Source organism: Enhydra lutris, unplaced genomic scaffold, assembly GCF_002288905.1.
Source record: "Enhydra lutris kenyoni isolate GAN:26980312 unplaced genomic scaffold, ASM228890v2 scaffoldscaffold20, whole genome shotgun sequence".
NCBI classification, from domain to species: domain Eukaryota; kingdom Metazoa; phylum Chordata; class Mammalia; order Carnivora; family Mustelidae; genus Enhydra; species Enhydra lutris.
This window is the reverse complement of record NW_019154104.1, coordinates 16,902,638-16,929,159: the sequence shown is the minus strand read 5'-3', so window position 1 is coordinate 16,929,159 and position 26,522 is coordinate 16,902,638. Positions and strand designations below refer to the sequence as shown.

General features: G+C 42.0%; 1 protein-coding gene across 1 annotated transcript; it reads right to left on the bottom strand.

Annotated features, from left to right (window-relative positions):
* Positions 1 to 1,929: 1,929 nt before the first annotated feature.
* LOC111148690 (NADP dependent oxidoreductase domain containing 1) lies at positions 1,930 to 21,009 on the bottom strand. The gene is made up of 6 exons (XM_022505477.1): positions 20,838 to 21,009; positions 18,945 to 19,141; positions 17,045 to 17,225; positions 16,301 to 16,452; positions 15,252 to 15,474; positions 1,930 to 2,107 (listed from the first exon to the last, which is right to left on the bottom strand). The coding sequence occupies exons 1-6, from the start codon at positions 20,990 to 20,992 to the stop codon at positions 1,930 to 1,932; spliced, it is 1,086 nt and encodes a 361-aa protein (XP_022361185.1). The 5' UTR covers positions 20,993 to 21,009.
* Positions 21,010 to 26,522: the final 5,513 nt, after the last annotated feature.

The following is a 26,522-nucleotide window of genomic DNA, read 5'->3' as shown; positions in this document are numbered from 1 at the left end:
GGGATATAAAACCGGCAGGTGACTTCTTCAACTTATTAGAAGATTTACATACATCTCAAAAACAGAGAAAGGATTTAAATTACATGTCTTCTAAAGAAAATGTTTTAAGAAAAGGGGGGAGGGTAGTCTTTCCCTTTTTGCATTAGAGAAAAAAAGTTTTTAGTATTTTTAAAAATTTATATTTATCCTTACACACAATGTGGCTTACAGAAGTACCACTGACTATGGAATAGGGACTGGGGTTTATTTTCAAGACTCTTCTATATGGTACCTTCCAGACCTTTATAAAATGAAATTCAGGGGGTGCCTGGTCGGCTCAGTTGGTAGAGAATGCAGTCTTGATCTTGGGTTTGTGAGTTTGAGCCCCACATTGGGAGTAGGGTTTATGAGGGAAGCGAGGGAGGAAAGGGGGGGAGGAGGAAGGAAAGGAAAGGGAAGGGAAGGCAAGGGAAAAGGAAGGGGAAGGGGAGGGGAAGGGAAAGGGAAGGAAAGGAAGGAAGAAAGAGTGATTGAATGAATTAATTCAGGCTAGAGTGTACCCATGACTGGACTGCTCAAAAGAAATGGCAAAATACTTCTTGCTTGAATGACTCCAGTTCCTCTCTAGTTGTGTAGACTTAACTGCTCTTCCTCTTCCCAGCCTCACCACTTAACTCTTAAGAGCCACTAAAGGACTACCATAATCCAGAAGGGCAATGATGTACTCTGTCCAGTTCCCTACACCTGAATGAATAGTCAAAAGAATCCCAATTCTTTTTTTTTTTTTTCCTAAGAAAAGGAGTAGTACCTCAAATTAGCATTCATACCAAGCGTTACTATCTGATGATGAACCTACTTTTTCCCCAAATTGGACCAATGAAATTTTGTCTCAGACCATTCTATGCCATACCATTGAGTTTGCCTGGCTTACAGTTATGCAAAAAGGAAAAGTGTAAATGATTAACCTAACACCATGGTGGTTTACATGTACAGTGAATGATTTTGTTCGAGAGCACTTCCGCATTTAGCAAACAGTGGTTCTGGTCAATGGCAGAGCAGAGTCAGTGTCATCCTCCTTGCCCTCACGGTCACTTCACCTCTGTTGTCTTCTGCACTCTATCACTGACAAAATATTTGCAAAACATAAAGGCAATCACTTTGCACTGTAGGGATAAGATCTATATTTTGCAAAATTATTTTTAGCCACTTAATATAAATGCCAGCTGTTTATAAAAATGGTTATGTGGTTTAAAGTGGTTTAAATCGGTCAGTGAGGGGCAGCTAGGGTACCATCGGGAAGCATTCCTGTGTAAATTGCCTAAAGAGATCTCAGAGGAAAGGGTCCTGACTCCCAAGTGTCCAATAATTTGAGATGAGCTATTTTATTTTTGGCAAGCAGTACTTTCTTATCATCTATTTAAAAATAAAAATAAAATGGTTTAAATGAGAACAGTTTTAAATAAGATGGTTCCAGGGAAGTCATGTATAGCTGAAATAAGCATGAAATGAGTCATAATTTAATTAAGATCATTTACCACATTTTACTTCTTTATCCAAAATGGTAGGAAAATCAAGACGTATCATTTGTCAGCTACACACTCCTATAGGAAAACAAGCCACAGTATGTATTGTCTAATAATGACTTAATTTCTTGAACTTAGCTTTTAGAAGAAAGATAATTTATATTCCTGGGGAAGCAACTTACTTAAGTGTGTCAGGTTATGGTTTCATTTGGTTGCTTCCAAAAGCCAGACATACCCAAATATACTGATATAAAAGACCTCATTTTATTCTATATGTTAAAGATTAATTAGTACCATTTTCTAATTCCTCGATGCCCAAATATGTGGCAAACACAATACACTCACGTGACTCCCAGTGACAATTGTGATAATCAGGGTACAAGCAGTGTGGAGGGAAAAAAAATTCTGATTCCCGAGGTCTCTCCTCTCACTGAGAGGGAGAGCCCGTGGAAACCGCTGGCTGCTGTTCTTTGGTTAGGGAGATACCAAATGAATTACAGTATTGATAGGTAAGGTGGTCCTGGAGAGCAGGACTGGCTGAGAGATGCTGACTAAAGGGAGTTTCCTTGAGTTGCACCGCAGTCAGATCAAACCAGGGGAAAGGCCTGGGGTGAAAAAAAAAATACTGTTACTTTCTTATATCTGTTTAATACATCTGATTTGGCTGTTAAACATTTCCTTTAAAGTTTTCCAACATTTGGAAATAAGGTTCTTTATTTTCTACATCAAACTAATTAAAATTCATAAACATCCAGCTACAGCTTTTCACTATGTGGATTTAATTGTACTTGTGATGCATTTTGCATGTTTAAGTACATTTTTCTAAGTGCCTTTGGGAGGAAATTCATAATTAAAGAATGATTATAACAATGACATTGACGTTCTTCTCAGTATTTGTCCCTTAAATTTAGAAATAGAATGCATAAGGGGCACCTGGATGACTCAGTGGGTTAAGCATTGGATTCTTGATTTTGGCTGAACTCATGATCTCAGGGTCATGAAATCAAGCCCCATGTCAGGCACTGTGCTGGATGTAGAGCCTGCTTAAGATTCTCTCTCCCTTTCCCTCTCCCCTCTGCTCGCATGCGCACACTCTCTAAAAAAAAAGAAAAGAAAAGAAAAAGAAAGACATAGATACAGAAGAGTATCATGGGCATTAGGAGTATAAAAGATCTGGAGGGCCTGAGTGGTGCACTCAGTTAAGTGTCTGACTCTTGGTTTCTGCTCAGGGTCATGAGCTCGAGCACTACATAGGACTCCATGCCCAGTGCAGAGTCTGCTTAGGTTTTTTTCCCTCTCCCTTTGCCCCTCCCCCAGTGTTTGCACTCTCTCTCTCTCTCTCTCTCTCTCTCTCGATCTTTAAAATAAATAAATAAATCTTTTAAAAAATAGAAAATATCTCATTTCTTTTAAGATATCTTCTTCAATTTTATAGGAAAAGAAGTAGAAGTAAATATGCAAATGAGAACAGCAACTTTAAGTATAACTCAAGTTAATTCAAGTTAAAAAGTATTAAGACATAGGGTTGTTACAGTGTTAAAAAGATAAAAAAAAAAAGCAAGGATATCTGTTCTCACCCCCATTATTTAACATATACTGGAAGTTGTAGACAATGGAATAAGGCAAGAAAAGGGAAAAACAGCATACAGATTGGAAAAAAAAATGATCTGTCTCTATTTATAGATGACATGATTATGTGGAAAATCCCAAGGAATCTACAAAAAGAATTTCCCAGAACTAATAAATGAGTTCAGCAAAATCACAGGAAACAAACAATACAAAACCCATTTTTATATATATATATAATATATAAACAATGAACACTTGGGCACTATAATTAAAATATAATAATATATATATAATTAAAATAATTAAAAATGCAGTTCCATTCACACATACACAAAAGGAATACTTGGATGTAAATCTAACAAAACACGTATACGACTTGCATACTAGAGCACCTGGGTGGCACAGTTGGTTAAGTGGTGAATTCTTGGTTTTGACTCAGGTCATGATCTCAGGGTCATGAGATTGAGACTGGCATCTGGCTCTGTGCTCAGGACAGAGTCTGCCTGAGATTCCCTCTCCCTCCCCCTTGTCCCTCCTGCTCATGTTTGTGCTCTCTCTCCCAAATAAATAAATAAAACTTTACCAAAAAAAAAAAAAAAAAGACTTGTATACTGAAAATTACAAAATGCTGATGAAATTAAGAAGATCTAAATAAATGGAGAAACATACTGTGTTCATGGGTGGGAAAACAACATACTAAAGATGTCACTTGTCTACAAATTAATCTACAAACGTAATGGTAAAATAAAAATAACAACACCAAATCCTGGTGAGAATGTAGAGAAACTGGAAAATACATTGCTAGTAATAATGTAAAACAGTACAACCACTCTGAAAAACAGTTTGGCTGTTTCTTAAAAACAAAACAAACAAAAAGCATACAACTACCAAATGACCTAGGAATTGTAATCATGAGCATCCGTCCCAGAGAAATGAAAAATGATGTTTACAAAAAATCTGTACATGAATGTTCATAGCAACTTTATTCCTAATAGCCAAAAACTGAAAGAGAAAAAACAAAAACAAAACAGCCAAAACCTGGAAACCGCTCTGGAGTCCTTCAACAGATGAGTGATTAAAGTATGGTACATCCATGCTGCAAATACTCCTCAGGAATAAGAAGGAATGAACAATTAATACACACAGCAACTTGGGTGAATGTCCAGAGAATTTGCTGAATGAAAAAGGTCAATCCCAAAAGGTACATACTCCATGATTCCATTTATGTAACATTCTAGAAATCATAAAATATGGAAATGAAAAACAAATTAACAATTGCCAAGTTGACGAGGAGATGGCCAAGATGAAGGGTCACTCAGTGACAGATCAGTTCTAGGTCCTGACTATATCGGTGGCATTATCCTGCTCGTAGCATTCTATCATAGCTTTATCATATCCATGTAGAGATATTTGTACTAAAATGTGTACCGTTGGGGGGGAAGTAGATAATTGGGTACATGGAATTTCTTTGTATTATTTTTAAAAACTGCATGTGAAGGATTTCACTCATATGTGGAACTTAAGAAACAAAACGAACATAGGGGAAGCAAAAAATAAAATAAGATGAAAGTTGAGAGGGAAGCAAACCATAAAAGACATTGAACTCTAGGAAACAAACTGAGGGTTGCTGGAGAGGAGGTGGGTGGGGGCAAGGGATAATTGTGTGATGGGCATTAAGGAGGGCACTTGATGTAATGAGCACTGGGTGTTACATGCAACTGATGAATCACTAAATTCTACCACTGAAACGACTTAAAAAAAAAAAAAACTGCACATGAGCCTACAATTATCTCAAAAGTTTTTTCGGGGGTGCCTGGGTGGTTCAGTCAGTTGAGCAGCAGACTCATGCTTTCCACTCAGGTCATGATCTCTGGGTCCTAGGATCGAGCCCCAAGTCATGCTCGGTGTTTAGTGCAGAGTCTGCATGAGGATTCTCTCTCACCCTTTCCCTCTGCCCCTCCCCCTGCTCTCTCTCTAAAATAAATAAATCCTTTACCTATTTTTTTTAAAGATTTTATTTATTTATTTGACAGACAGAGATCACAAGTAGGCAGAGAGGCAGGCAGAGAGAGAGGGGGAAGCAGGCTCCCCGCCAAGTAGAACCCAACACGGGGCCCAAACCCAGGACCCCGGGATCATGACCTAAGCAGAAGGCAGAGGCCCCAACCTACTGAGCCACCCAGGCGCCCCAACCCATTTATATTTTAACGATTATTCATTTAGGGGTGCCTGGGTGGTTCAGTGGGTTAAGCGGCTGCCTTCAGCTCAGGTTGTGATCACAGGGTCCTAGGATGGAGCCCTGCATTGGGCTCCCTGTTCTCCCTCTGCTCCCTCCCTGCCCCACCTCATGCTCTCTCTCTCTCACAAAAATAAATGGATACAATCTTAAAAAAAAAAAAAAAAAAAAAAGCTAATGGGGCGCCTAGGTGGCTCAGTTGTTAAGCCTCTGCCTTTGACTCAGGTCATGATCCCAGGGTCCTGGGATTGAGCCCTGTATCAGGCTCCCTGCTCAGTGGGAAGCCTGCATCTCCCTCCCCCACTACCCCTGCCTGTGTTCCCTCTCTTCGCCGTGTCTCTGTCAAATAAATAAATAAAACCTTAAAGAAAAAAAAAAGTAAAACAAACGTTTTAAAAAAGTTAAACAAATGTTGGGGGAAAAAAAGTACGATTCACCAAGAGGACATAAAAGTTATGAATTTTTTTTTGTCAGATGATATGGCTTCAAACTTTATAAAGATTATTAGAAATATAAAGAGAATGTGAGACACTACAATCAGAGTGGAAAAACTAATATGTCATGCTTCTCATTCTAACAAATCATCTGATGAAAAAGAATATAAATAGCACTTTTCCAACGTGAATATAGTTATCACTTGGGACTTTGTAAAAATGCAGATTCTGATTTCATATAACTGGGGTGGGGCCCCGGATTCTGTGTTTCTAAACAAATTCCCAGATGATGACACCGATCCCAGCTAGTCTGAGTAGCAAGGATATAATGGATTTGAGTAACACAGGAACTTTGTGCCCAACAAGGTCGTGGTTATCTGGGTAGCAAGGATATAATGGATTTGAATAACACAGGAACTTTGTGCCCAACAAGGTCGTGGTTATTTTATTTTTTTTTTTGAAAGATTTTATTTATTTATTTGACAGAGAGAGATCACAGTAGACAGAGGCAGGCAGAGAGAGAGAGAGGGAAGCAGGCTCCCTGCCGAGCAGAGAGCCCGACGCGGGACTCGATCCCAGGACCCTGGGATCATGACCTGAGCCGAAGGCAGTGGCTTAACCCACTGAGCCACCCAGGCGCCCATGTAGTGGTTATTTTAAAGACCAAAATAGCACATGGCTGAAGAGGCTAGATGAGCATTCTTAGCTCTTACTATTTTTATAATAATAATGTGATTGAAATTAAATGAACCGTAAATATTCAAGAAGCTAAGAAAAAGAGCCACAAAATAACACAAAAGAAAAGAGGAACAAATTTTAAAGATAAAAGTAGAAATACTTGAATTAAAAAGTTGACCAGTAGAGTAAATAAAACTATAAACTTATTATTTAAAAAAATCAATAAAATAGACAAGCTGCTAGCAAATTTAACCAAGAAAAAAAATCTTAAACACATATACAATCTTAGAAATACAAAATGAGATATAATCTGATGAGATTTTAAAAATACAAATACAGGGGCACCTGGGTGGCTCAGTGGGTTAAAGCCTCTGCTTTCGGCTCAGGTCATGATCCCAGGGTCCTGGGATCAAGCCCCGTATCGGGCTCTCTCCTCAGCGGGGAGCCTGCTTCCTCCTCTCTCTCTGCCTGCTTCTCTGCCTACTTGTGATCTCTGTCTGTCAAGTGAATAAATAAAATCTTTAAAAAAAAAAATAATAAAAAAAATAAAAAATAAAAATACAAATACAATCATGGGCCATCAAATTTGAAATCCAGATAAAAATGAAATATTTCTGCTAGAAAAATACCAATGACCAAAGCTGACTCAAGAAATTGTAAACCTTGGGCGCCTGGGTGGCTCAGTGGGTTAAGCCGCTGCCTTCGGCTCAGGTCATGATCTCAGGGTCCTGGGATCGAGTCCCGCATCGGGCTCTCTGCTCGGCAGGGAGCCTGCTTCCCTTCCTCTCTCTCTGCCTGCCTCTCTGCCTACTTGTGATCTGTCTGTCAAATAAATAAATAAAATCTTTAAAAAAAAAAAAAAAAAAAAAAAAAAAAAAAAAAAAAAAAAAAAAAAAAAAAAGAAATTGTAAACCTGAACAGATCATAAACTGGAAAAACTGAAAAGACAGTCAAATAGCAACTTCCCCTGCAAGATATTTGGACCACAGAGATCTACAGTAAAGTTCTGTCAAATCTTCAAGAAATCTATAATTTCTCTGTTCTGTTCTGGAACTAAAGGCTTCCTAATTCTATAGGGTTAATACAATGTTGATACCAAATTTGAAAACGACAGACCACAATTTTATTTTTGAGTATGATGTAAATGTCTTAAATAAAATACAAGCAAAGTAGATTTGGAAGTGTATCACTAAGTAGAGTTTAAGAATGCAATGAAAGCTTAATATTAGGAAATCTCTTTACGTTGTTTTTATATTAATTAAAGGAAGGGAGAGATATGAAACCCAGTTTACACATACATTTTGGTTAATGTGACTTTTCATTTTTAAAGATTTTATTTATTTATTTGAGAGATACAAAGAGAGAGAGCATGTACGCACAGCAGAGGTGTTGGCGGGAGAGACAGAGGGAGAATCAGACTCCCTGCTGAGCAGGAAGCCCAATGTTGGGCTAGATCTGAGGACCCTGAGACCATGACCTGAGTCAAAGGCAGACGCTTAACCATCTGAGCCATCCAGATACCCGGTTCATGTGACTTTTAAGTCCTTTTTTTTTAAACCTTTGATTTCCCCTTCCTCTTTTTTTTCTCTTGCAGTTTATTTGTTGAAGAAATTCAGTTGTTTAGCCTCTAAAGTTTCCCATATTCTGGCTTTTGCTGATTATATCTCATGGTCATTTAACACTCTCCTGCCTCTTGAATTCATATCTACAGACCTGATCAAATTCAGGTTTGACTTTTTTTTTTTTTAATAAGAATATCTCATCTGGGGGGCGCCTGGGTGGCTCAGTGGGTTAAAGCCTCTGCTTTCAGCCCAGGTCATGATCCCAGGGTAATGGGATCCAGCCCCACATAACATCGGGCTCTCTGCTCAGCAGGGAGCCTGTTCCCCTTCCTCTCTCTCTGCCTACTTGTGATCTCTCTCTCTCTATCAAATAAATAAATAAATCTTAGAAAAAAAAAAGAATATCTCTTCTGTGTCTTATTTTTTTAAATTCGTGTCTATTTTTATCCAGTAACACATTGTCTCTCCTTCTGCAGTGTTAACACTGATTAACGACTCAGGATGATCTACTCATTATGAAGTTCCCCCATCAACTTTTCACCTAATGTTGCCCAGATTATTTCATTAGAGGTTGCAAAAGGATGATCTTCTATCACCTCTCCTTCATTTTCAACTTGATAAATAGTGCCAGAAGCCAAGAGCAAACATCCTACTCAGTGATTTAACATTAGAAACAGCCCATTTTCAGTTCATTTATCACAGCATATATTAATAGTAGTTACTTCTGGAGAGTGGGATCTGAGGGTAGTACTTTCACTTTCTGTTTGGTACATTTTAATTAATACCTTGTTTACTACAAGCACTTGTTAATTTTCTAAATTTTCAGGTTATTTTTTAAAAACTCAAGTGAAGGGGGCGGCAGGCAGGGTGACTCAGTCAGTTAAGTGTCTGACTTCAGCTCAAGTCATAATCTTGGGGTCCTGGGATCCAGCCCGGAGTCAGGCTCCATGCTTAGTGGGGAGTTCCCTTGTCCCTCTCCCTCTCCCTCTGGCCCTCCCCCGCTCATGCTGTTTCTCTCTCAAATAAATAAATAAAATCTTTTTTTTAAAAATTCACATGAAGAGGGGTGCCTGGGTGGTTCAGTGGGGTTAAGTCTCTGCCTTCGGCTCCGGTCATGACCTCAGGGTCCTGGGATCGAGCCCCACATCGGGCTCTCTGCTCAGCGGGGAGCCTGCTTCCAGCCCCCCACTGCCTGCCTCCCTGCCTACTTGTGATCTCTCTCTCTCCCCATCAAATAAATAAATAAAATCTTTAAAAAAAATTCACATGAAGAATAATTCTGTAAGAAGGATTAAGATTCTGGAAAATAAGATTAAAGAGGACTTGGTCTACAGATACCAAAATATAGATAGATATTAGAGTAATTAATCATAGCATGGGAATAGAAAAATAGGTCCACAGTTCAGAATACAGTCCAAAAATATACCCACGAATATCTTGCAGTTTAGCAAATGATAAAAATCTTATTTCAAATTGGTAGGAAAAGAAATGGCTACTCTATAAATAATGTTAGGGCAACTGGCTTTCCAAAATGAATAGAAGATATTAAAAATCCCAAACTGATTAAAGATTTAAATATTTAGGGGCACCTGGGTGGCTCAGTGGGTTGAAGCCTCTGCCTTCGGCTCAGGTCATGATCCCAGGATCCTGGGATCGAGTCCTGCATCGGGTTCTCTGCTCAGCAGGGAGCCTGCTTCCTCCTCTCTCTCTGCCTGCCTCTCTGCCTACTTGTGATCTCTGTCTGTCAAATAAATAAATAAAATCTTTAAAAAAAATCAGTTTAAAAAAAAAGATTTAAACATTTAAAAAACAAATTACTAGAAGAAAATATAGAATATCTTAGGGTGAAGAGGTTCTTAATAAGTATGACTTACAACCCTAAAGTCATGAAGTAATTTAACAATTTTGACTACAAAAATTAGAATCCCTAAACAGCAAAATTTACCAAAAAGTAAGAGAAATATGAAAATTATTTCCAATATACATAACATATTCCCACTAAGAACCTTTTCTAAAACAATAAATAAAAGCAAATAATCCAAAGGAAAAATAGGCGAAGAATATAAAATGAGAATAACATGAGCACGAGAGCTGCAAGTTGGAAGCTGGAAAAAATATGGACAAATGGTAACACTGAGCTGAATCTGAAGTCAGCAACAGGGAAAACCAAGACACAGCCCATTTACATCACAGAACCTATGAAAGACTCAAGAAGTACATCAGGAAGTGGGAGGGAGATGGGACTAAAAATAGGATGATGGGTTGAAAATCTTAAAAAGGAGGGACACTTGGGTGGCTCAGTCATTGGGCATCTACCTTCAGCTCAGGTCATGATCCGGGGTCCTGAGATCAAGCCCACATTGGGCTCCCTGTTTGGGGGGAAGCCTGCTTCCCCCTCTCCCACTCCCCCTGCCCGTGTTCCTGCTCTCGCTGTCTCTCTCTCTGTCAAATAAATAAATAAAATATATATTTTTAAAAATCTTAAAATGGAGAGAGGCCCTCCCAGCCCCTTACCCAATGCTGTACAGTCAGGAGACTGACCCTCGTCCTCCCCAACAGAAGATTTATTCTCTGGAAGGGTTAACTAGAGGGTCCCTGGACAGGGGGACAGTAGGCACTACTGAAGGAAAGGATTTGCTAAATATAGGGGGGGAAAGTTTTAAAAAATCTAGTGATAGGACCACCCTCTTCTTTTTAATTTTTAATATAATTAATTTTTTATTAACATATATTTGTTATATTATTTGTTTCAGGGGTACGGTTCTGTGACTCATCAGTCTTACACAACCCACAGCACTCACCATACATAGCACATATCCTCCCCAATGTCTATCCCCCAGACACCCATCCCTCTCACCCCCCTCCACTCCAGCAACCTTCAGTTTGTTTCCTGAGATTAAGACCACCCCCCTTCTTCCACACATACACAGCAATCTTTCCCCAAGTTGGGTCCCAAAGACTTAACAATATCAATATTCAAGGTTTTCCGAGGAAATGGCTGATCAAATCATTCTGTAGTAAAGATCACACTAGCACAAACAGTTTCCAAAAGCAGGTATAGCTCAGGGGTAGAACATTTGACTTCAGAGTTTCCAAGCAACTTTCTAGTGCTGGGATCTGAAATATGAGCAGACAGAGTTCTCCATACAAAAAAGCTTTGAAAATGAAAGATAGAGACCAAAACAATTGATCAGAGAACAACCTGAGGGAGACAGACTCCTCATAGAAGAAAAACACCCGCTCTCATTTACATTCTCAAAGGGATAAGAGATGGTATTATAGTGAAAACACAACAGGATGCCATATAAAAAAGGAATATTTGGAGACTTTTAAAAAATCTTTGAAAATATTCAAAATAGGGGTCCCTGCTTAATCCTCTGCCTTCTGCTCAGGTCATGATCTCAGGGTCCTGGGATAGAGCCCTGAATCGGGCTCTCTGCTCAGTGGCAATCTGCTCCGCCCCCTTCCCCTGTGACCTCTCACACTTTCGTTCTCTCTTAAATAAATAAAATCTTTAAAAAATAAATAAACAAGAAGGGGAGCCTGGGTGGCTCATTTCTTGGGCATCTGCCTTCAGCGTAGGTCATGATCTCTGTATCCTGGAATAGAGCCCTGCATGGGGCTCCGGGCTCAGAGAGGCGTCTGCTTCTCCCTCTCCAACATCCCCTGTTTGTATTCCATCTCTCGCTGTCTCTCTGTCAAATAAATGGATAAAATCTTAAAAAAAAAGAGATTTTAAAAAATAAGAAAATATTCAAAATGGGGTACTTGGGTGGCTCAGTCAGGCATCCAACTCTTGGTTTCAGCTTGGGTTATAGACTTGGGGTTGTGGGATCCAGCCCTATGTTGGACTCTCTGCTCATCGGGGAGTTTGCTTCTCCCTCTCCCTTTGCCCCTCCCCACTGCTTGTGCTCTAATAAATAAATAAAATCTTTTTTTAAAAAGTAGGAAAGATAAAGAAAATCAGAGTACCAGTCCAGGGGGTGCAACATTGGACTAATAAAATATTTAGAAAAAGAAGAAAGAAAACAGGAAAGGAGACAAAATTATCAGACATGATTGGAGAAAATTGGAGAACACGACACTCAGATTAAAAAGGACTACTGAATGTTCTGTTTCTTTTATGGGTATCACTTACATGGGTATTTCCTTTACAATGGTTAATTAAACTGGGTATTTATGTATTTATGGGATATGTACTTTTTCTGTGTATGAGTTATATTTCACAAAATTTTTTAAATTAAGGGAGGGAAAAAAGGAAAGGTTCACCCTGTGCCCAACACAGTGAGTTAAAATAGATCCATATCAAAAATAAAATAAAAAAGACACACATCATGATGCATCATAAAATTTCAGGATACTAAGGTCAAAAGATCCTATAAGTTTTCAGAGAGAAAAGAAACAGATTTCGAAGGATGAATTCAAAAGTTAGAATGGCACAGTTCCTCTCAACAGCAAATTGTCTATAAGACAATGAAGAAATGCCTTTAAAATTCTGAGTGAAAATCACTTCTAACCTAGAGTTCTATACCTGGCTATGTTCTCAGTAAAATATTATATTAATATAAAAACATTTTCAGACATAGTCTCTTTAAGTTACTTCCTATGCATTCTTTTGTAAGGAAGCTACTGGAGGATATGATCCACCACTATGAAAGAAAAAAATCATGCCAGAGGAAGAGGAATCCAGGAAAAGAGATCCAAGGCAAGGGAGAGAAAGGAATCGCAGGCTAAGAGGGAAGGAAAGTCCCCCAACAGAAAGTGCCTCACAGGCCACTGGTGATTGATTAGAATACAAAAGGTAAGTGAGAATTGAGGATTACTTGCAAGGTTCTGGCTTGAACAACTTGGCAAGGAGCATGTATTTAGGCAGGAAACACCAGCAGAGCAGGTATGACAGCAGGCATGCTACCGGACTAGTCGAGTTTGAAGGGAGATGGTGGCCACAAACTTTCCTGGGTTTCAAGCTGACATCTAGGGTAGAGATACAGAGTTGTGTGCTGTCCATGGAAAGATGGCAGCTGAAGTCCCCGAGGTGGTGAACACCCATGAACGAAGTGCAGGACGGCAAGCAAATAAGGCCTAGGACAGAGCCCTGGAAACTCCCAGAGACAGGATGAGGCAGAAGAGGCGCTGTTGGCAAAGGAGGGGCTGGAGAGACAGGAATAAAATGAGGAGAATGTGAGGTTATCATGAAAGTCAAGAGAAGAGATTGATTCAAGAAGGATGGAATGTTCAACAGCCAAGGAAGAAAAGGATTAAAAAGCATCCAGTGGGGGCACCTGGGGGGCTTGGGGGGCTCTGTCAGTTGAACATCCAAGTCTTGATTTCAGCTCAGGTCATGATCTCAGGATTATGAGATTGAGCCCTGCATCAGGCTCTGCACTCAGCGGGGAGTCTGCTTGGGATTTTTCTCCCTGTCCGTCTGCTCCTTCCCTCACTGGTGTGCACGCGCGCGCACTCTCTCTCTAAAAATAAATAAAATAAAATAAAAGAAGATCTTAAAATAAATAAAAGTATCCAGTGAATTTAGTGGCATGGAGGTCCCTGGTAACAAGGGCAAAAATTCTTACCTATTAGATTATCAAAGGTTAAACAGATTGATCAAGTAATCAAGCTATAGACAAACGGCACACTCACACAGTACTGCTGGGAATGTAAATGGGCACCATGTTTTTGATAAGCAATTCGGGAATACCTATCAAACATAAAATATATATCACCTCTGACCCAGAAATATTCTTCTAAAATATTCTTTTAGATATTCATCCAACAGAAATACTGGTGTAAGTGTGCAAAGTAAGTACAAGAATATTTAGTTACAGGACGCCTGGGTGGCTCAGTTGGGTGAGCATTTGCCTTGGGCTCGGGTTGTGATCCTGGGGTCCTGAGATCAAGTCCTGCATCGGGCTCCCTGCTCACCGGGGAGCCTGCTTCTCCCTCTGCCTGCTCTGCCTGTTGTTCCCCCTGCTTCTGCTTTCAAATAAATAAATAAATAAATAAATAAAATAAATAAAGACAAATAAATAAAATCTTAAAAAAAGAAAAGGGTGGGGGGCACCTGGGTGGCTCAATGGATTAAGCCTCTGCCTTTGGCTCAGATCATGTTCTCAGGGTCCTGGGATTGAGCCCCACATTGGGATCTCTGGGGGGCGCCTGGGTGGCTCAGTGGGTTGAGCCTCTGCCTTCGGCTCGGGTGGTGATCTCGGGATCCTGGGATCAAGTCCCACATCGGGCTCTCTGCTTGGTGGGGAGCCTGCTCCCCCCCCCCCCCCCCCCGCCTGCCTCTCTGCCTACTTGTGATTTCTCTCTGTCAAATAAATAAATAAAATCTTTAAAAAAAAAAAGAATATTTAGTTGGAGCCCATATTCAGAATTTGGGGCACAGGAAAACTACATCGCCATCAAGAAGAAATAAGATCAGGCGCCTGGGTGGCTCAGTTGGTTAAGCAGCTGCCTTTGGCTCCGGTCATGATTGCAGGGTCCTGGGATCGAGTCCCACATCGGGCTCCCTGCTCAGCAGGGAGCCTGCCTCCCCTCCTCTCTCTGCCTGCCTCTCTGCCTACTTGTGATCTCTGTCAAATAAATGAATAAAATCTTTAAAAAAAAAAGAAGAAATAAGATGAATAAATCTAATGAAATAATGTACCCAACAGATAACCTATGCAGTTGCTCATAAATGAAGTAGATATGATTGTACTGACATAGAACAGTGTCTATAACATAGCAAGTGAAAATCAGTATACATAGTCTGCATGTTTCTGAAATGTATATAGATATGCAGACACGTTACAATATCATGACAACATAAATATATGTTTGCAAATGTATAGATTAAAAAGACAAAATATAAAAACCATATGAAATGGTGTTTGGAAAGCCAAGGAGAGCTTTCACTTTTCCACTAGTAGGAATTTTTACAAGAATATATTATTTCGGGGCACCTGGTGGCTCTGTTGGTTAAGCGTCTGCCTTCAGCTCAGTTTATAGTCTCTGGGTCCTGGGATGGAGCCTGTTCCCTGCTCAGTGGGAAGTCTGCTTCCCCCTCTCCCTCTGCCCCTCCCCTCTGCTCGTGCACTCTCTCTCTTCTTTCTCCCTCAAATAAATCAAACCTTTTTAAAAACCCCAAGAATGTATTATTTTTATAAAATTTTAAAGATTACATGAGAGAAAAAAGGAAATAAAGATTACATTAGAGGAAAAAAGAGAACAAAGCACCTGCTACAACAGTGTGGCCGAAATTAGAGTAACCAGCTGTCTGAGGCCTTACCTCCGCTGAGGCAGGTTCTTGCTGTAGACCTGGCTGACAAGATCACGTAACTCGAGTGTGGGGCAAGACGCGCCATCCTTCCCACAGGCTGCCGAGTGCACGGAGAGGAACAGTTGGTTCAGCAGCTGCAGCGCTCGTAGGTGAGGCACGTCCCTGGCGGTGCAGACGTTTAGGACCGTGTACAGCACTCCCTCCAGCCACTTGAAATTGAGGGTTATTCCCCCTGCACGTTCATGGGGAGGGAAATACCAGTTAGCATCACCAAAAGGGCTTGCCTAGAATGTAGGACAAACCCCAAACAGTGAACAGCCGCCTTTTCTCCAAGATAGGTTGGTCATATGAACCTGAAGATAAGCAAACACCCGTCTTTGTAAGCCCAGAGCCCTAACTGTGCCCTTTATAACAAATGGCATGTTAACCCTACCGTAGGAGGACGGGTGTGACTAATGTAGGCATTGCTAATGGCAAAAGCATTCTAGAAATCTCTAGAATGACTCTTCCATCAAGGAGAAGAGACTTAAGGGAAAATACAAGATTAGAGCAGGGAAAAGCCGTTAAGGCCCAACATCACATCCTCCTATTTAAACAGGCTCTTACCTCTGGCTGTTTCTGATTCAGCCTTAACAACTCTCAGACTTCTCTGCTTTCCCTAAAGCAGGCAGGCTTTTCGCCACCGAAACTGTTCCCTTTCAAAACCTAGATAGCTGGGGGCGCCTGGGTGGCTCAACTGGTTGAGTGTCTGCCTTTGGCTCAGGTCATGATCCTGGGGTCCCCAGATGGAGCCCCGTGTTGGGCCCCCTGCTCAGCGGAGAGCCTGCTTCTCCCTCTGCCCCTCCCCCCGCTTATGCCCTCTCTCTTACTCTCTCTCAAATAAATAAAATTTTTAAAAACAAAACAAAAAAACCTAAATAGCTGAGAATGTGTCCAGCCTATAGCCCCCTACACACATACCCAAGACACACACAGGCACACGCTGGGGTTATAAAATAGCACCAGGCCGAGAGGAAAGTAACTTTCAAAAGACTGCCCAAAACACAGCGAGCCATTACCAGCCGAACTGAACGGGCAGGTGGCCTGAAGAATCACAGGATCTTGGAGGGCTGCTGTGATGTCCTTATTGGCCCCCCAGATGTTGACCCATTCTTCAACACACTGATACTGAGGCCGCAAGATATTGGTGTGGTTCAGTAGGAGTTTCAACCTGAAAGGAAAGCCCCCAAGACAGGGAGGGCAGAGACAGGACTCCCATAAACCACCCCACAATCCCCTGCGTTGGATCACATCCAACCCCAATGACTTCCTGCCCTGCACAGCACCCCTCGGAGGCAAACGTGGTGGTGGGGGGGCAGATCGGAGGGCACTGCTTCCTAGTCGGATTGTTCCCCAGCCTACCAGACACTTAGTGCATGCTGTCTCCCACCGGGTGCTAGGCTAGACAGCAGGGGTACAAAAACAATATTTGACACACGCCATCAATCACATTTCATGCTGTTGACTGACGGTTTTCCTTCCCATTGATGCAAGAGGGGAACACTAGTCAGCTTCAAGAGGAGGGAAGCAATGCAAAGCACTTGCACATCAAAGAAAACGTTCCAGCCTCAAGGGTTGGTTATGGAGAAATGGGGAAGACACAATTAGAAAGGCGGGCTGGGTGTTGCAGAGGAAGCTGCTTCCGCCTTACTCTTGTGAATGACCAACTCCAAGTGGGAGGTAGGGGGCTGGGGTGCTGGTGGGGGGAGGAGCCAGATATGAGGGGATGGGGCAGCTCTGCCAGCTCCGTGCAAACAGGGTACCTGGCTATTGGGATGGCAGCTATGAAGCTGTACACGATGCAGTCTTTTTCGAGGCGGGTTTGGATTTCCAGGCAGATATTAGGCAGCTGAGATGGCAGGCAGCAGAGGAATATCACGTTGGCCCAGTCCACCAGATGAGGGTTATGGTAAAAACACTGGATTCCCAGGTTCTGGAACTCACCTGGGAGGGATAAAGGAAGAAAGAAAGATCACAGTACAAAGGAGTTCGACCTAAACATCGGCTGTGGGGAGAGGATGACAACGACTCTTTCTCGAGTCCTGTCTCCACATAAATCAAAGAGACCCCCTCCTCACGTCTTCTAAAGCATTCGGGCCATGCCCTAACGCCATTAGCAAAGCAGCTAGTGTCACTGGAGCCATGCTTGAGGTTGTAATTCATCCTTATCTTGCTTTTAGACCAAATGCTAGAATTTTTCAGGTTTGTTTAGGAAGAAAAATAATCGGGAAGAAGGCTTCTTGCTCTAATTTACTGACGGTGTATCTTGTGCCAGGTGGCGTACAAAGTTCTTTACATACTTATCCAAGGCAATCCTCACAAGGACATTTTGAGACTAGTATTATTCCTATATTACAGATGAGGAAACTGAGATTTTGAGAAATCACGGGGCTTTAGCTGGTGGGAAAAGCGAGGACAGTAGAAGAATACAGGGCAGAGGCTGGGAGGAGTCGGAAAGATACACTGACAGTTTCAGTAAAGTATATGCAACTTACTGTGAACAAGATAGTTTGAAATGTTGAGAGAAATGTGATGCCTCCTGTATTTGTTTTCAGTCACTGGCAGTTAATCACTGTGCTTACCTGATATGGATTTCAAACGTAAAAATGTAAACTCACGTAAGGTAGTGTGTGTGTATGTGTGTGTGTGTGTGTTTAAAGATTTTATTTATTTATTTGACAGACAGAGATCACAAACGGGCAGAGAGGCAGGCAGAGAGAGAGGGGGAAGCAGGCTCCCTGCTGAGCAGAGAGCCTGATGCTCTCTAACCCAGGACGCCTGGGTTAAGTGTCTGCCTTCAGCTCTGGTCATGATCCCCGCACTGGGCTCCCTGCTGAGTGGACAACCTGACTCTCCCTCTCCCGCCCCCACCCCAGCTCGTGCTCTCTTCTCTCTCTCTGTCAAATAAATAAAATCTTTAAAAAAAGAAAAAAAAACTGATGCAAAGCATCTTGAATTCTTCCTTATGCAACATGCAGGGATGTTCTAAAACTGTAATTTTATTATTAATAAATATAATGCTTTCCAAAGAATATATGAACCTTATTGAAACACATATACTAGTCCTTTTGATGAAATTTAAGAAATTTGTCTCACATGGTAAGTTTTTTTTTAAGTTTAATAGAGAAAGAATACTTGCAAATCAATAAGAAAAATTCAGGCACTCCAACAGAAAAACTGGACAAAAAGAACTCAAAAAAAAGAAATAGAAATAGAGCTATAAAACATATCCAGTTCTTCTAGTGATCAATGAAGAATATATTAAAACAAAAAATCTTAAAGGCATATTAAAATGATGATTAAGGGACACCCGGGTGGCTCAGTCGGTTGAGCATCTGACTCTTGACTTTGGCTCAGGTCATGATCTCAGGATTATGAGATCGAGCCCTGCTTCAGGCTCCGTGCTCAGCAGGAAGTCTGCTTGAAATTCTCTCTCTAACTTGCCCTCTGACCCTACCCCCACTGGCATGCACATGATCTCCCTCTCTCTAATATATAAATAAATTAATCTTTAAACATACACACACACAAACATCTTTCTTTTTTCAGGACTAGTGAGCAAAGAACTCAGCATGCTCTGTGCAGGGGTGCCTTTCTCAAGGGACCCTTTCAAAATGGCATCGTCAACACCCGAGCCCCTCTCTGCCACACACTGCTCCTCACCCAGGGCCTCTGGCCTCCGAGTAGAGATCCTCAGGTTCTCAGCAGGGATGGGGACAAGCTGAAGCAGTACACGAGCCAGCTGCTTCCCGAGGTGGCCGCCTCCGATGATGCCTACCTTTAGCTCATCATCATTGGGAACGCCAGCAACCACGCCAGTCGAGAGACGGCTGGAAGTTTGCTCCTCGTGGAACGATTCTCTGGAGAATGAACACACAGACACATAAATAAATACATGTGCGCTCTGTAGCTCTTCACTGTGAACCTCCGATGCTCTCTGCTCCAACATCCTCGTGTGGCAGCCTGGGACACCTTAAGTGCCCCAGAGACAGGGTATTCCAGTTAGGGGCCACTTCTCCAGCATTGCCAGGGAAGGAAATGTGCCCTGAGTGAATTTGCCACAAAGTAAAGCGTACCCCTTCAAGGGATGAAAACTTGCCTAAAACATTTTTTTAAATGAACATACTGTGTTGTGGTTGTTACACGTACCATGCATTTCCCTGCCTGCTTAAATGCAAGGTCTGAATACTTAACCGTTTGACTCAGAACTATCACTGTGAACTGCCGACTGTCTGTGCAGCACCCTGGGACACTGGGGGCCAGCTCTGTCCCCGCTTCCTGTGCGGACAGCGGCCCAGTTTTCACTGCCACCATGATAAGATTTCCCCTGTCCTACCACATACCGACTCTTTCTGGTTTGCTATTTTAGTTTTGCATACATCTGGGTAACCAGGGAACTTAGCTTTTTTCAAACATCTGATTTATCAGAGTAAGTGGTATAAGGGGGAAACAAACCTGAGAAATGGAGGATCAAAGGTTTGAGGTCACTCTTTTCCAGAGGCTCACTTACTGTGGGTTCTGGATCTGCTTCCTTGGCCCAAGGTAAACAAAGTCGGACCTCTGAATCCATAAGGCATTGTTTTCTGTTGTTATATGACAATCTTATACTTGTTCTCTACTTCTATTAGAATTAGTCTTAAGCTCTGGAGTTGCCATATAAACATCACAAGCCACTTTCTATTTAAGGCTTCTCTCTAGGTTGAAAGGAAAGTGTTTTCTCTGTGCCTGATCCTTCCGAATATAAAATGCCTCCCAGAAATGTCACATTCTGGTTTCTCACCACTCATCTGGGATGCAACCAGAAGGTTTATGTCTTCTTATCAACCAATCGGTAGACCATTACGCCCCTTTTTGTCTCTGCTATATCAGTAACATGTTCAATTCAGATCTGGTCCCACCATCCAGGAGTAGATCTAATTTCAGAAAAAAAATAGTTTGGGGGCAGGGGGCGCTGCCAATGTTCTAGGAGTAGCTTACAGAATCCAAGAGTCTGGGCTTGGATACTTGGTTCTCAGACACTTCCTATTTAAATGTTCAAAGCCACATGGTACAGAGATACCAGAGGGCAGGACTAGACCGAGCTTCTTGGCAAATCGGTATCCCTGGGTTTCATGCAAGTCACCTGACCAAAAGGACCCCCAAAGTTTCAGGTGGCTTTCCTGTTAGGGAGAATTCCACCATTAGCTTAGCCCCCGAAAGGAAGAACCACCCTCATTTTCAGCCAACAGCCACAGGATAGCTAGTCATTGGTAGCAGAGGAAGACAAGCTGGTGGTCCCAGGCGGTCCATGAATGGGTGAACGAATGAAATGATCATTTAACCAATCCACCCACCAAAACGAAATCATAAGCTATGCTTCATTATGTAACCACAGCCAAGGGACTCTGGTATTCATTTCCCAGTGCCTTCGGACCAGTAGTGTTTGACTGTGGATTGGAAAAGGTAGGAGGACACACCCCCTGCCCAAGTTATCCTCCAACATAGAAAGTTTAAGTTGTCTGGATACTCCTCAGCGAGGCTCTTCTCCATCTGCCAGACCTTAGAGACCTAGCTTACCTCAAATTACACAGTAGCTTGCAGAAGAAGGTTGCATGGGCACAGGACTTGATCATCAGCCCTCGAGAACGGCCCTGCAAATACAGCCAGCTGCGATCTTCCTTTTGAATCCCATACTCAAACTGCAGGGATTCAAGGTCCTCTAGTATGTCCATTTCTAAGCCACCATCTCCTGCAGTGACAGATAGCAATCAGTTTGGCTCCCTGTCTTGGAAGTCTATGCAGAAGGGCGTGTTCCCAAGTCACAGGCTCTCATGATGGTGGGCTGACAGCACCTCTCTCCTCCCACGCTCTGTACTTGCACTGTGAGTCCTGGAGGATTCCCATGCACTGACCACCCATGGATCTGTTCAGGTTTTTCATGAATACCTGGATTCATGAAAAACCTAAACAAAAATCCGAAGTAATGTTCCTCCACATAGCTACACGCACTTTTCTCAACAGACGCATTTACATTAGCAGTAATGCTCGTGTATTGGTGTGGATGCTCGTGGGCCAGGACCTTCTCCCTTCCATTCCCTCTGAGGCTTTAGAAATAGGATTAGCCATGTACACCATGCTTCAGAGGAATTCTTTTCACTAAACTCTGTGTTCCGCAAAGGATGGGAAAGAGCCCAAATTCACTAACATGGTCCCCTGCCTAGGGCAAGGACATTTGGATTTTAGAAAAGGAAGCCAGAGATATATAAACCCATTTACATTGATCTCTCACCAACCAAAGTGAGGAGAAGGTGGCACTACTCCTCAGTACTTCTGGTCTTGGAAAGTTAGAACTACATTTCCAAGAATTACCAACAAAGTTGTCATTATGACTCCTTAGCTACCAGATTACTTCAGTCCCTGAGACTTAAAGGGGCCAGCCCCACACAGATGCTTTCAGACCTCCCTCATGAGGACAGGAATTCTTTCCACTAGTTTCCCACCCCCCCCCAAGGATTTATCTATTTATTTGAGGTGGGAGGATCAGAGGGAGAGGGGGAGGATCTCAAGTAGACTCCCCACTGAGTGCGGAGCCCTACACAGGGCTTGATCTCACAACCCTAAGATCATGACCTGAGCTGAAATCAAGAGTCAGACACTCAACCGACTGAGTCACCCAGGCACCCCTTTCCACTACTTCTAGGAGCACTAGGAATAGGGAAGTATGGGATCCTCCTTTTCCTAACAGAAAGTTCTAGACTTCTAGATTCTTCCTAGACTGTAATATCATAGAGATCTCAGCGCTACTCAAGCAGTTATTTTTCAAACTCCTTTTGTATTCAAGATACCAATGAATAAGATGCGTAAGTTCTGGAAATCTAATGTACACCATAGTGACTACAGTTAATTATACTATATACTTGAATTTGACATACTTGAAATATATACTATATACTTGAAATATGTACTTGAAATCTTAAATGTACTCACCACATACACACAAATGATAACTGTATGAGATGACAGATGTGTTAACTGTGGTAGTCATTTCGCAATATATATCAAATCATGTTGTATGCCTTAAATATAATTTTTTAATTTTTAATTTTATACAATTATACTTCAATAAAGCCAGGGAAAGAATCAGTGATATTCAGAACTTTATTTTATTATAGCAATGGCAAAAATGAGATCAGAAATCAAAACTTGCTCAAATCCCTAATCCACTTTTTTTTAATCTCTACATTCCATGTGGGGCTTGAATTTACGACCCTGAGATCAAGAGTTGGACCCTCTACAGACTGAGCCAGCTAGGCACCACTCTAAACCACTTTTTAAATTAAAAAAAATTTTTTTTTGAGGTGAAACTCACATAACATAGCCATTTAGAAGTGAACAATTCACAATACACTCACACACACTACCTCTAGTTCCAAAACACTTTTATCTCCCCAATGAAGGAAACCTTATAACCATTACGCAGTTACTTCCCACTTGCAGGCCACCCTCCTCAGCCTCTGGCACCACAAATCTGCTTTTTGTCTCTGTGGATTTATCTTTTCTGGACATCTCATCTGAAATGTCTCTGGCTTCTCTAATTCCTTTCATAGCAGGGTGCTTTTTAATTTTTTTTTTTTAATTTAAATTCAAGTTAGTTAACATACAGTACAGCCCTGCTTCCAGGAGCAGAATCCAGTGACTCATCACCCACATACAAACGCAGTGCTCATCCCACCAAGCGCCCTCCCAAGTGCCCATCAGCCATTTAGCCCATCTCCCACCTACCTCCACTCCAGCAACCCTGTTTGTTCTCTATAGTTAAGAGTCTCTTTTGGTTTGTCTCCTTCTGTTTTTACCTTTTCCTTCCCTTCCCCTATGTTCATCTGTTTTGTTGCTTAAATTCTACATGTGAGTAAAATCATCTGATTTTTCTTATTTTGCTTAGCATAATACATTCTAGTTCCATCCACGTTGTTACAAATGGCAAGATTTCATTCTTTTTGATCAGAGTAATATTCTATTGTGTGTATGTACATATATACATGCACAGTGTATATGATATACAAACAGATGTACCCATCTTCTTTATCTGTTCGTCAATTGATGGACATTTGGGCTCTTCCCATGATTTGGCTATTGTTGATAATGCTGCTATAAACATTGGGGCGCATAAGAGCCTTTGAATCAGCATTTTTTATTTTATATCCTTTGGATAAATACCTAGCAGTGCAATTGCTGGGCCATAGGGTAGTTCTATTTTTAACTTTTGAGGAAACTCCATACTACTTTCCAGAGTGCCTGTACCAGTTTGCATTCCCACCAATAGTGTACAAAGTTTCCCCTTTCTTCACAGCCTCACCAACACCTGTTGTTTCCTCCATTGTTAATTTTAGCCATTCTGACAGGCTGGAGGTGGTGTCTCATTGTGGTTTGATTTGTATTTCCCTGATGATGAGGGATGTTGAGCATTTTTTCATGTGCCTATTAGCCATCTGGATGTCTTCTTTGGCAAAGTGTCTATTCATGTCTTCTCCCCATTTCTCTTTTTTTTTAAGATTTTATTTATTTATTTGACGAGAGAGAGAGAGCGCGCGCAAGCAGGAGCAGGAAACTCCATACTACTTTGAGTGAGCAGCAGAGGCAGGAGAAGGAGGCTCCCAGGGAATGTGAGGCAGGGCTTGATCCCAGGACCCTGGGATTATGACCTGAGCTGAAGGCAGAGGCTTAACTGACTGAGCCACCCAGGTACCCCACTTCCGCCCATTTCTTAACTGGATTGTTTTTTGGGTGGTAAGTTTGATGAGTTCTTTATAGATTTAGGATGCTAACCCTTTATCCAACATATCATTTGCAAATATGGTCTCCCATTCCACTGGTTGCCTTCTGGTTTTGTTGTTTCCTTTGCTACGCAGAAGCTTCTTATCTTGATGAGGTCCCAGTAGGTCACTTTTGCTTTTGTTTCTCTTGCCTCCTGAGGTAGGTCTAGTAAGAGGAGGCTACAGCTGAGGTCAAAGAGGTTGCTTCCTGTTTTCTCCTCTAGGATTTTGATGGTTTTCTATCTTACATTTAGGTCGTTCATCCATTTCGAATTTATTTTTGTATAGGTGTAAGAAAGTGGTCCAGTTTCATTCTTCTGCATGTCGCTGTCAAGTTTCCCCAACACCATTTGTTAAAGAGACTTTCTTTTTCCCATTGGATATTCTTTCCTGCTTTGTCGAAGATTAGTTGACCATCATACAAGGGCTCTTATGTCACTCTCAATCTTAGCACTTGAAATGAAGAGTATGGAAGTTCTTACCAAGTTCGAGAAAACACTTCCTTATGTTGCATGTGATGCTATTGTCCTGAAGGAAATAGTTCAAAACCTTCCCACTCAGCCTGACCATGCAGCACTGGTTAACCTGTACATGTGTGGACTCTAAGCCCATCCTCCACTAACACATTCTCAAAAATAGGGATCCAGTGGCTGTGGCTTTGTAACATGGCAAGTTGGCTAGCCTGAACTACATTTCCCAGAATTCCCTACCCTGAATGTTTCTGGTTAGGGTGTGCCACAAGAGACTTTTGTGCAAGATCTGGAAGGCTGAAATGAAGCAACAGCAGTTTGTGTGGATGCTTGCAAGGTGAGGACAGGTACTTTGTCCGCTAGGGACCGTGTTGGTGTGAGGCCGCAGTTGGACCAGCAATTGCTACAACTTCCCCTGGACACTCGTACAGCTTCTCACACTCCTGAGCCAGGTCTGTGGTCAGCTTTGCAATAAAGGCCACCAGCTGTAAGACTTTCACTTCCTCAACACTGGAACCAGTGAGAACTGACAAGGGTTCCTCTCCATCCTCCTGGGCTCCATCTTGTCCTTGCTTTCCCTCACATTTTATCCACCTTCCCTTCCCCATTGCCTGCCCTACAGACATCCAGCTCTACCACCAGATACGAAAATTATCTTCCAGAGATTGTTTAACCAGAGCCATACTTGAATAAAGTCAAATCCCTCTAACGAATCCCACATACAGACGGACTGCATATGCCTAATGATTCTGCTTCTCTAAATGAATCCTGATAGTATACTAATTAATAAAGCCACCATGGTTTATTGGATGATCAGCCAATAACAGTAACTTCAGCACAATTTAGCAAATTAAACTCCTGTTCAATGCAAGAGAGATGATTAGGAAAGGAACTATGAAGTTACATGGAATTGCAAAGCAGAGAAGCAAGAGATGGAGCCTGATCACCTTAAGGTAGGCTTGCATTACTGACATTCTGGGCAGGATGATTCTTTGTTGGAGTGGGCTGTCCTACACTGTAGAATGTTCAGTGGTGTTCCCCCTTCTACCCACTAGAAGCTAGTAGCACCCACTGGTTGTAGCAACAGCACATCTCCAGATTTTGACACAGGTCTCCTGAGGGGGAAAATTGTCCCCAGTTGAGAACCACATCCCTTAAAGCCTGCTATGTGCTTTTTTGTTGTTGTTGTTTTTTAAGATTTTATTTATTTATTTGGAGTGGGGTGCCTCGGTGGCTCAACGGGTTAAGCGTCTGCTTTTGGCCCAGGTCATGATCTCAGGGTCCTAGGATCGAGCCCCGCATCGGGATCTCCGCTCGGCGGGGAGCCTGCTTCCCCCTCTCTCTCTGCCTGCCTCTCTATGTGATCTCTCTGTCAAATAAATAAAATCTTGGGGGAAAAAAAAAGATTTTATTTATTTATTTGGGGGAAAGAGAGAGAGTGAGTGAGCAGTGGGGAAGGGCAGAGGGAGAGAGAAGCAGAGAAAGAAAAGCAGACTCCCCATTGAGCAGGGAGCCCCATGCCAATGCCAGGCTTAATCCCAGGACCAAGAGATGTTGACCTGAGCTGAAGGCAGACTTTTAACCAACTAAGCTACCCAGGCGCCCCCTGCTGTGTGCTTCTATACAGCTCCTTTTCCTCTATCACTTCACCCACTGCACAGGAGCATATAATTCTATAGGCTCTGAAAGAAACACACCATCCTATGACAGGTTAAGATAGTAAGTCCAGAGAGAAAGTCCAGAGAAAGGGAATCACCCACCACACTGCCTGTCAGCGGTAGAGCTAAGAGGCTAGGTCTTTTGTCTCCCAGCTTGGTGCTCCATTAACCATACAGTCGTTCTTTGCCATGAACACCATTACTCCATGACTTAGAGTGACAGATAATGAATACAGTCACTGAGGCAGGTTTCTCTTGTCCCAAGAGACAGGGAAATTATTTCACTGTCCTGCACAAAACAACTGGGAGGGAAAGAGAAGG